We start from the raw sequence: 12,264 nt of genomic DNA on the forward strand, positions 1-12,264 counted from the left end.
AAATAAATATAGAAATATTTGTATATTTATTTTATTATGTATATAAAAATAAAATAAATATTAATTTTTGCGATCATTTATTTCATAATTTTGGAAACAAGTGTCTAGTACAAGTAACTCCTTGCAATGTTATTTATTTTAGAAACAGTGTCTTACTTTCCAATTAACACCAAAGTCGATCCTTGCAAGCTAGTGATTCAGAGGCTAAATTCCGTCCTCTAAAATCACATGATTTAAAGCGAGACGTCACTCCTGCAAACAGAAACTCTCCAATCCTCCAGTCTACTAGTTTCACTTCCGCTTTCTCCGGGTAGGACCGATTTTACTGACGGTCCCGGAAGTGTTTGCCTCAGCTACTTCCTGTTCTCTTGATTCTTGTGCCTCTTCGGCGACTTAAAAAAAAAAAAAAAAAAAAAAAACAGATCGCAGGAACCAAGCAAAGAGTTTAGACCTAAATTGAGCTGATCTTTTAATCGAACTGAAATTGTTTTGCGCAATTGCCGCTTCAGAAGGTGTTTTTGAAATGGACCGGACATTTGCCGTCCGAATTTCACAAGAAGTCGGAATTGTTTTTAAGTCAGCAAACCGGAACTTTAACGGGACGGAACTGGGAAAAGGAGCTTGTAAAGATTGTGCAATTTACCGACTTTAGGACTGAATTTTACTTTGTGATTTCTGCCAAGTTGCCAGGATGGATCGCTACATCGCCTTTTCTAGTGTTCTCTAGCTTTGTTTTTTATTTTTATTTTTTTTAATTGTCTGACCTCAGTGGGAGAGGATGTGCCTAGTCCTGCAATGATTTGATGGGAGTTGGAGGGGGGAAGGGGGAGGGGACGGACCAAAGGGAGATCTCCCTTCTCAGAGAAGAGGAAGGGGAAGTAGAGGGGTGTTCTGAGTGATGGGGTACTGGGAGGCGGGCTGATATTGGGATGTAAGGTAAATAAATTTAAAAGAATAGACTGGGAGAGACTGGCATCAAACACTAAAGAAATATGAAGAGAAGTATAGTGATAGAGACATATACTAAGTTTGGGTGTAATACCAGCAGGGTGGGTCAGGTATTAACAGAATGCATTGTGACTTAGAGGTTTTTAAAGAGAACATCAGTGATGGAGGAGGGTGTAGCCCAATGTGGACAGTGCCATCATGGGCTCTGCATTGGTTCCTGCCTCAAGTTTCCTGTACTGTTTGCATTCCTGTCCTGACTTTCTTGGATGATAAATAGTAACATGAAAGTGTAAGTCAAATAAACCCTTTCCTCCCCAGGTTGCTTTGGGCATGGTGTTTCATCACAGCAATAGTAACTCCAACTAAGATATTTATGGTTGTTGAACATTTTTTTCATAAGTTTATTGGACATTTATACTTCATCTTTTTATTTATTATTGTTGTGGGAAGTGGCATATTCCATAGTGTATTGTGAAGATCAGGAGAAGACATTGTGGACATGGTTCTCTGCTTTCACCTTTACAGTGGTTTCTGGAGATGAAACCCCAATTGTCCAGCATGGATGGCAAGCACCTTTGCCCCCACTGAGCTATCTCACTTGCCCCCAGTGTACTTCACTCTGGAGAACTGTCTGCTCATTTAATTATTCACTTATAGATTGGGTTGTTTGATCAAGGTAGCTTTAATTTGTATTTTCTCTTATAGCTAAGGATATTTAATACTTTTCGCATTTACTGGGCATTTGTGTTTCTTATGGGAGTTTTTAATTTCAGTTATTAGTTTATTTATTAACTAGATGATCTGAGTTAGAGATATTTAATTTTTGTCTTTTAAACACTCTTGATATTAAACCCATGTTTGACATGTAGTTGGTGAAGAATTTTTTATCAGTCTGGGGCTACTTGTATGCTTATATTTTGCAAAACCCTATATTTAATAAGGATTTTTAAATTGCTTTAACCTTCCTCCTATCCCACCACCCACCAGAGGTAGTGGAAAGGAAAGGTTAATAGGGCAAAGGAGGATGTGGACCTGTTAAGAAATAGTTCTTTGAAGAGAATCCAATCTGTGTTGCCAGGATATCAGCAGTTCAGTTTACATGAATCAGCAGAAGTAGCTCGAACTCTTGGAAACACCATTCATGAATCAGCAATGGCAATTTGATCCAGAAGAAACTGAATCTGTCAATCTGCCTAAGTAAACAGAAATGCCAAAAAGCTGACAGAACACCACCATAAATTCTTTGGTGTGTTTCTATGAAGTCACAACAAATGATGACCCTCAAAGCATGGTAAGGCAAACCAATACCATCCAACAAAGATCAGCATTAGTGAAGCCCAAGGATGACCACGAACGGTAAGGCATATCAGTACCACACAGCATCATCCAGTGTCTGTTGGGTTATAATTATAACTTTTCCAAACATCACGTTTCTCAAGTGCCCACCTTAATAAAACATCACATGACCTTTTCAAGGCTACTTCCAGAAAAACGCCATGAGTCTGCTCTCAGCAAAACATCCTCCCACATGTCTGTTTCAGCAAAAACATCCTCTCATAAGACAGTTCCCAGTAAAGCATCACATGACACAGCTGAGTCTCCAAAGAAACCAGAAATTTCCACTTCAGCTATTTCCTTCCTTTAGTAATTATTTCCTTTATTGTGCAGAAACCTCTAACACTTCTTCAGCTTTCTGACTCTACTTCAGAAAATTATTTTATATATATATATATCCTTTGCTTTTCAGTTTCATGCGGCCCCATTTATCAATTGTTGATCTTATAGTCTGAGCCATTGGTGTTCTGTTCAGGAAAATTTCCCTGTGCTTATATGTTCAATGTTCTTCACCACTTTCTCTTCTATTAGATTCAACACACCTGATTTTTGTGGATGTCCTTGATCCACTCGGAATTGAGCTTTATATAAAGAGATAAAAATAGATACCTTTGCATTCATCTACATGCAGACTGCTATTGTATTAGATATTAGAATAGCTACTACAGCTTGTTTCTTGGGAGCATTTGCTTGGAAGCTTTTTTTCCAGCCTTTTAGTCTGAGGTAGTGTCTGTCTTTGTCAGTGCTGTGTATTTCATGTATACAACAAAATGCTGGGCCCTGTTTGCGGATCCAGTCTGTTAGCCTATGTCTTTTAATTGGGAAATTGAGTCCATTGATGTTGAGAAATATTAAAGACCAATGGTTGTTGGTTCCTGTTATTTTTGTTGTTAGTTGTGGTATTATGCTTGTGTGGTTCTCTTCTTTTGGGTTTGTTTTGAGAAGATTAATTTCTTGGATATTTTAGTGTAGTTCCCCTCTTTGTGTTGGAGTTTTCCTTCTTATATCCTCTGTAGTGCTGGATTAATGGAAAGATACTGTTTAAATTTGGTTTCTCCATCTATGGTGATTGAGAATTTTGCTGGTTATAGTACCTAGACTGGAATTTCTGTTCTCTTTGGGTCTGCATGACATCTGTCGGAGATCTTCTGGCTTTTAGAGTCTCTATTAAGAAGTCTTGTGTAATTCTAATAGTTCTGCTTTTATATGTTACTTGGACTTTTTCTCTAACTGTTTTTAATATTCTTTCTTTGTTCTGGTTATTTAGTGTTTTGATTATTATATGATGGAGTAATTTCTTCTATGGTCCCATCTATTTGGTGTTCTGTAGGCTTCTTGTATGTTTATGATCATCTCTTTCTTTGGGTTAGGGAAGTTTTCTTCTATAATTTGGTTGAAGATGTTTCCTGGCCCTTTGCACTGGGAATTTTTATTTAGTTCTATACCCATTATTCATTGGTTTGGGTTTCTCATTGTGTCCTGAATTTCCTGGATGTTTTGGGTTAGGAGTATTTGCACTTTGTATTTTCTTTGGCTGTTGTGTCACTATCTTCTATGGTCTCTTCTATGCCTGAGATTCTTTCTTCTATCTCTTGTATTCTGTTGGTGATCTTGCATCTATGACTCCTGATGTCTTTCCTAGGTTTTGTATCTCCAGGGTTATCTCCCTTTGTGATTTCTTTATTGTTTCTATTTCCATTTTTAGATCCTGGATGCTTTTGTTCAATTCCTTCACCTGTTTGATTGTGTTTTCCTATATTTTTAAAGGAGTTATTTACATCTTTCTTGAGGTTCTCTATCATCTTCATGAGATGCGATTTTAGGTGGGAATATTGCTTTTCAGGTGTGTTAGGGTACCCAGGGTTTTCTGTGGTTGGCGAACTCGGTTCTGATGGTGCCAAGTGGTGTTGCTTATATTCTTGCACTTACTTCTTGCCCTCTGTTTATGTCAGGTGTTTACTGGCCTCACTGTCTCTCACTGGATGCTGTCCCTCCTGTGAGCCTGGTTATGATGGACCCCCCTGAGTCAGGCTGTCTCTGTGAGCATGGTTATGATGGACCTCATAGGATTCAACCTGTCTCTGGGTGTGGGCATAGGGGTGTGTATGCATGGGGGTGTGAGGGCATGGGGTGGGTGGGCTGACCTGATCTGCTTCTGGCTGCAGTTGGCTGGAAGGAAGATATGTCTTTGGCAGGACAGGGCAGATAGGGGTGGGGGCTCCAGTTAGGCCAGGTATTGGGGCAGGGGTGTCTCACCTGTGAGCCTGCGTGTGACAGACCTCCTGGAAGTCAAACTGTCTCTGAGTGTGGGAGAAGGCTGGAATGCCAGCTCTGCTCCGGGCTGGGTTGTGTACCGGAAGGAAGATCACATTTCTGTTTTCTAAGCATATATTTATTTTATTATCTTGATAGAAGAATGTTTTGTTTTGTCACTTCTTTTTGTGATTTTTTTGATTTTATTTTCTTTAAAAAGATTTATTTTATTTATATATATAGCTGTTTCCAGACACACCAGAAGAGGGGCATCAGATCTCTTTACAGATGGTTGTGAGGAACCACTATGTGGTTGCTAGGAGTTGAACTTTGGAAGAGCAGTCAGTGCTCTTAACCACTGAGCCATCTCTCCAGCCCCATTTTGTCACGTCTTAACATATTTCAATGTTTCAACATAACTAATAACAGTGTTTTCAGAAAGCAATACACAAACTTGGAAATGAAGTTAAACTTTTGATTGAAGAATATGCAAATGTGTCACATTATTTGAAGATATTAAATTTTACAGAAGATATTTATATGGAGAGTTATATATAGTTGGTTCTATGTCTAGAAAGGAGATCAATTTCATCCTTACAGAAAAAAGACAAAAACAAAAAAACCACAGACATGAGAAAGTCATTTATTTATTATTCATTTAATTTTAAAAGCAGTACACAAAACTATATAAACCAATTCCTTTTATATATGTATATTTTGTTTCAGCATATAAATCTATTTTAAATTATGCCTCTATTATATAGCTTATAAATATATAGATGCATATACATAATAAATTTTGTTTTATGCTTAATATCTATTTTATATGCATAATTAAAACTTTAAATAATGTCAATGTATTTCTTTTATAGTTAAAATACTCCTCACAAATAAACTTTTGCAAGATAAAAGAAATTAATGCTTGGTTAAAAGAATCTGATATATAGGAGTAAAATACTAACTTAAGACAAAATGTGTTCTGTGTGGGTAATTCCATTGTTAAATACTAACCGAAGCCAGTTTGTTAAACAAAAAAAAAAAATAGATAATGATGTCACTGAGTTATAATTTATTAAAGTAAGTATCCATGACAAAATAAATATATAGAAGTAACAAGTATTTCTTATCAAGAACTAAAAGAATTGCAGAAATAGAAAGTAATTTGGAATACCACGATATTGTCTCTGTAAATATACTGCATAGGATACTAAAGTTAATTGAAGCTGAAGCATGACATGTATAATTTCAGAGTATCCTTCTCTAAGTATTAGTTACAAATGAAAAACTGCTTTAAATGGAGACACTTGGCTAACACAATAAGGATCAACATCACTTGACACCACTGAACTGTGCACACTGCTTAGTGACAAACGTAGTAAGTTTTACATTTTGTATCCTTACAGTAGTGTTGTGACATCTACCTCCTGTGCTTGCTCATACCCCGATGCCCAGGAGAGTGAGCAGCAGCGCTTCTGTGGTTTTCTTCTCAACTGATGCATAGCCTCAGTCTAATCATGAGAAATAAGAACAATCTCAAATGCAGAGGTTTCTTCCTAATTGGAACCCTTCAAATGCCAAAGCCATGAGACATTGGCAAAGGCTAAGGTACCACCACACATATTAGGGACAAAGAACACATAACAGCTAAATGCAGATTGGGATCCTGTGTTAGATTTTCCTCTGTGACTTAAAGCTTCCATTATAAATGTAGATTTATAAATGCCAAATTAAAGAGGTAACAGAAGCAGTTTGCCTAAATCAGCTAGATAGTTTTAATTTCTAAGGTATGTGCCATGGCCTTTTTGCACATGACACTCTTTAAAGTTTTTGAGTTACATCTACAAATGGATGTGAGTGTTTCTGAAATTGATATGTTGGAATTGTCTTAATTATTTACATCCTTTATCTTACTTTCTGACGGACCCTTAGACTTAATCTCAACTGATGTACAAATTCCGTTTAAATATAGGTAGTTTTCAGCGTGAGATAATAAGAAAATGTTCTTAGTTTTTAATTTACCAGGTACAGCTGGCATTTTCATGAGAACTTGAAGCCAAACTAAAAAATAGAGTAAGTAATCATTCAATCCAGCAGGTCACAAACCAGCAGTTAGTAACAACATTTTCACTGGCCTAAGGCAAAAATAAGGAAATTAGCTTCTACAAGCCCATTTACTGTTGCACTATTTACAATAACCAAGTTATAGCATTACTCTAAGAACCTATCACAGGATGAACAGATAAAGAAAATTTGGCATAAATCTACAATGAGACTTTATTGAGCCATCAAGAAGAACAAAATTATATCATTTGTAGGATAGTAGATGGAACTGGATATCATCATATTAAATAGAAAAACTAGACTCACAAAGATGAGTTATCATGTGTTTTCTCATATATGTGGGAATTGGTGGGGAAAGGTATGAAAATAAAGAGGAATGTGGAAAAAAAGGGGGAAGGGAGGAGGAATAAGGGTAACAGAGAGTGGTGACGATGATCCAATATATTATATGCATGCTGAGAAAAAAACAGTCCTATTACTTTGTACAATGAATGGGCATTAGTCTTTAAAAAGGGAGCTAGTCTGAGGTGGACATGTCACTCGGTCCCACAGACAATCGCAGACTTCCTATTGTTCAAACTAACAGCTCTTTTAATATGATGGAGTATAAAGCAATATCAAAAGAAAATCTTTTACAAATTCTCCATTAAACCATATTTTAACTTGAAAAGTAGTTTCTTTCATGACCTTGACTCACCATTTTATGTCAAAATATCCTTTCCCTTGTGAAATAATCATGATATAAAGTGGTAGGTTTTATTTCATTTAATGCAGAACAAAGTTGACAAATCTAGGTCTCCTCTCCATTGTCTCTGTTCATGTATGTAGGCAAATGTGAACATTGTGAAATATACTGAAGAATCTTCTTATTTGTGCAAGAAAGATATGTACCTCAAATAATAAATCAACTCATGGAAAATATTTAGTAGTAATAAAGGAATACATTATTTATATTTATTTCATCTATTCTCAAAAGAGTAGATAATATATTGAAGGTCCTCATGAGTCATAACAGCTCAACTCAGAGCATTCAAAAAGTACCGTTAAAGTTTAAACTATTCCTGGATACCAAACAGTATCAAGATGGCATCACAGGGTATCAGTCAGAAAAGAATCTATCAGTAAACAGGATATGGTATATTAAGAAGTATCTTTGAGAACTACTCCTCTACTCTTAAAGTTCCAGAAATAAATATTGTGTCTCAGCCAGGTATGGTGGCACACACCTTTAATTCCAGCACTAAGACTGAGACATGTGGATCTCTGATTTAGAGGCCAACCTGATCTATAGAGCAAGTTCCAGGATAGACAAGGCTATACAAAGAAATTCTGTCTCAAAAACAAACAAACAAAAACAAACGTTGTGCCTCTTGTATAAAAAAAAAATTCAAGAGGCCTTCAGTGAGTCTAAATTGAGACACATTTGTTAAAAATAAAGGGCAAATTGTTACAGCCTCATTAAAGCAAACTGACTTCAAAGGTATAGTTAGTAATTTTATTGGCTTCCACAAACTACAATGATGTTTCAGAGTCAGTTTATTTTTTTTAACTTTAGAATAAGAGCACCTAGAAAAGCTTATGAGAGTTAAGAATTATTTTTAAAGTAACCTAATTTGTTTTCCCACCCAGATTCATTTTATGCATGATTTACTTGAAATGGACCTTTTCTAATACTTACAATGCTAAAGTGATAGCTTGGGACACTCAGAGAGAAGGGGCTCACCACCAAATCAAGTACTACCTGAAAGTGCATCTCTTAAGGCAATTTAACTGACATTAATGGACATCTTTATTTGGTGCCTTATTTTATAGTTGTTCTACAAATTACAAAATTGTTTAAAAGGGTAAAATGTCTGCAGCGTTTAGCACAAAATGATTTAAATTAAGTATTCTATAGCTAATTAACTATAGCAAAAATACTCTATTTGTATCCCGTCACACCCTTAATTCACTATATTCACTAACTGCTGTTTGATTAGGCAAGGACATCTATGTATGAGAGAGAGTTGAGACCTATGTAAGACCCCAAATAAATCTTAAGAAGCTATATCTAACAATTCTGGAAAATATTTCTTTGCTGAACTCTAGATATATATATATATATATATATATATATATATATATATATATATATATCAGCTCTTACATTTAAAAATAAATTAAATCATTTTCTTATTTTAATCTCCAGCTGCCACCATGAATAAGAATCATCACTTTTACTGAGCATTTTCATGATTATAAATGATGGCATGCAAGTTGATTCAGAGATGATTCCTATTTGTAAAGTACAAAATATAAAATTTCTGAATAATAAACTATATCTCTGCCTGCCATTTTTTTTTTTTTTTTGGAGACAGGGTCTCACTATTTCTGGCTTGCCTGGACCTCAAAGAGATCCACCTGACTCTACCTCCTGAATGCTGGGATAAGGGGAATTCACCACCACGCTCAGGCAAACTCAATTTTTAATCAGAAAGCTGAGAGTCAGTTCTCTTTCCTATGCAGGAATAACTTTCTACTGGGGAATTATTTAGAGGTAAAGTAAACAGCTCGCTCTCTCCCTATGATACTAAGTACTTCTCTGGCCAGGGCCGGAGAAATGCCTTGGGAAACATGAAAAAAAAGGTAGCTTGTTCATTTCTTGCTTAGCATACAGAGAGAGGAAAGCAGAATTTACACACAGTAACATTTCTTTAAAAGAATTCCAGATGCATATGTAACCTAAGGATTCAGGTACTCTGTTTTACACTAAGCCAAGCCTCAGTCTGAGTGTCCTATTGTCATCAAACTACGTACTCCTATTTCCATCTGAATTGTAGTCTACTGCTTCCATGAGGATGACTCTTTGAAGATGGACTCTAACATCCTGTTTCTTTGCTCATGAGAGATGCTAGCCAGAATTACATATACTCATCTCCTATCCGGACATGGCCCTCTGAACCCCGAGACCGATTTCTATTAGAACCTGGGGGCAAACTGGACTCATCCTCTGTTTTCACTTCGCCAGTGGCATGGGGGAATGGAAAATTGGGCATAAATCGCTTAAGAAAACGGAACTCACTATTCCCAGTTCCAGTGGCTGAGCACATATCATATGGACAAGGCTGGGATAAAGACCCATTGCCTCTTCCTTGCACCAAGTTGTTAGGAAAATTACAGTCATCGTAGAAGTGCTCTTGAACTGTGAATTTGTCTCTGTGTTTAATCTTCTGGTAGAGATGTATAATAAAGATCACAGTGACAGACAAGAGAAAAAGAAAAGAAAGCACAGCCAGAGAAATGACCAAGTATTTTGTGGTTGGATTTACCTTTCTAGAATGCTTAGATGGATCTTGGAATTGCAAGTAAGGCTCTGAAAAGCCCTCTACCAGCAGGATGTTAAGTGAGGCAGTAGTGGAGAGAGCTGGTTGGCCATGATCCTGAACAAGAATAACCAGTTTCTGCATCATAGGGTCTCTCTCAGATATCTGCCTCAGTGTACGTATTTCCCCATTTTGTCTTTGAACAGAGAATAACCCAAGATCTGTGGCTTTAAGAAGATGGTATGAAAGCCAAGAATTCTGCCCAGAGTCACCATCAACAGCCACTACTTTGGTCACTAGGTATCCTGCCTCTGCAGACCTTGGCACTAGGTCATTGCAGGGAAAAGTGCCATTTTGCAGTGGGTACAAGATCATTGGACGATTGTCATTGTCATCCAGGACAACTACTCTGACAGTAACTTGGCTACTCAATGTCAGAAAACCACCATCAGTTGCCTTTACTACAAACTGAAAGTCCTGAATGGCCTCATAATCCATGGTTCTTAGTGCATAGAGCTTTCCATTATCTGAGTTTATGGAGATATAAGCAAAAACTGACAGATCGCCACTCTTTGGAGGCAGCAGGGAATATGTTATTTGGGCATTTTCACCCAAATCTAGATCCTCGGCGTGGACTTTGCCAATAAAAACAGCAGGACTGTTGTTTTCACGAACAGTCAAAAGGTAGGAATCCTCCTGAAAGACTGGAGCATTGTCATTTATATCAGATATTACCACTTCAATCACAGTCTCTGTGGACAGATTGGGTGGTCCAGTATCCATGGCAACAAGGGTGATATTATAGTTGGAGACTTCCTCCCTATCCAAGCTTCTGTCAGTAACCAGCGAGTAAGAATTCCGGAATGTGTGTTTGACTACAAAGGGCAAATCTTCTTTGAGGAAACACGTGATTTTCCCTCCAACTCGCACATCCCGGTCTCGGATAGTGAAGAGAGCCACTACAGTCTGGAGTGGAGAGTCCTCAGGAAGAGGGCTCGACACCGAAGAGATTGTCACTTCTGGCGGGTTGTCGTTTACATCCACCACTTCCACTAAGACTTTGCTGTGGGCAGAAAGACCCCCTCCATCTGTAGCTTGAATGTCAATGTCATATGTCTCTATCGTTTCAAAATCTAGGGGCCCACGGAGTCGAACTTCTCCAGTTTGTGGGTCAACAAGAAATGTCCGTAGAACTGCTTCTGGATTTTCAGCTAAAGAGTAAGTTATCTGCTTGTTGGTGCCCTCATCGAGGTCAGTGGCAGTCACCACCACCACCAAAGAGCCATTGTCGCTGTTCTCAGGCACCTGAGCACGGTACACCAAGCGAGAGAACTGGGGCACGTGGTCATTGACATCCAGGACAACCACTCGAATGTTGGCGGTGCCAGACTTGGGAGGGGACCCACCATCCACCGCTGTAATGGTCAAGTTGACTTCAGGTTGCGCCTCTCTATCCAGGGGATTATCCAGCACAAGTTCTGCATATTTGGGACCATGGCTTCGGAAGCGTGTGTGCAGGTGGAAATAGGAGTTTGCACTCAGGCTGTAGTTTTGGAGACCATTGAGTCCCACGTCCAGATCCTGGGCACTCTGCAGTGGAAAGCGTGAGCCCAAGGGGGTACTCTCTGGAATCTTTAAAAGAGGCTCTTTATTTAGAAAAACTGGTGCATTGTCATTAATATCAAATACTCTGACTTCCACCCGGAAGGACTGCAGCGGCTCGGCCAGAACGATTTCAAAGTGCAGCACGCATGGGTCAGATTTGCCACAAAGTGCCTCGCGATCTAGTTTCTCTTTTACGAACAAATCTCCAGTCTTGCGGTGGAGCCGGAAATGCAACCTGTTGCCCTCGGCAACGAGCCGCGCCCCACGCTCTGCCAGCTTCCCCACCTCTAGCCCTAGGTCCTTAGCCACATTAGCCACAAAGGAACCGCTCTCCATCTCCTCCGCCACCGAATAGCGGATAGTGGCCGCACCTCCCACAGACACACACCAGAGAAGGAGAAGAGAGCCCACCTGTCTGTTCTGCAAAGGCTTCCTGCGCGCAGCTCCCATGATTCCTCAAAAGTGCACTCCCCTCTGCTGCCGCCAGCTCTAGGGGCACACTGGTTTTCACTTTTTCCAACAGGTTGCACAAACACCAGCCTCTCCTATTACAACCGCAGTGCCGCCAGAGGCTGGTTCCTCCAGCCAGGTAAGCTGTTTTTGCACTTGAAAGAAAATCTGCGTTGAGTAACTTAATTCCCCAAGCTATTGAACGTATTAATAGGTATGTGCTCATTCCGTAGAGTTGAGCAGAGGTTGGAAGTTTGTTGCTACAGCAACCGTAGGCTCCCTGTTAATTCCCTTTCAAGAAAAAAGTCCT

At 38.6% G+C, this 12,264-nt stretch overlaps 1 protein-coding gene across 1 annotated transcript; it reads right to left on the reverse strand.

Moving 5' to 3' along the window:
- Window positions 1–9,497: 9,497 nt before the first annotated feature.
- Pcdhb1 (protocadherin beta 1) lies at window positions 9,498–11,954 on the reverse strand. The gene has a single exon (XM_028762684.1). The coding sequence runs from the start codon at window positions 11,952–11,954 to the stop codon at window positions 9,498–9,500; it is 2,457 nt and encodes an 818-aa protein (XP_028618517.1).
- Between the last annotated feature and the right edge of the window lie 310 nt (window positions 11,955–12,264).

This window comes from Grammomys surdaster, unplaced genomic scaffold (genome assembly GCF_004785775.1).
Source record: "Grammomys surdaster isolate TR1022 unplaced genomic scaffold, NIH_TR_1.0 135, whole genome shotgun sequence".
In the NCBI taxonomy this organism is placed as follows: Eukaryota; Metazoa; Chordata; class Mammalia; order Rodentia; family Muridae; genus Grammomys; species Grammomys surdaster.

Excerpts from the sequence above, each read along its gene's own strand:
- Pcdhb1 (XM_028762684.1), bottom strand. The coding sequence starts at position 11,954 with ATGGGAGCTGCGCGCAGGAAGCCTTTGCAGAACAGACAGGTGGGCTCT.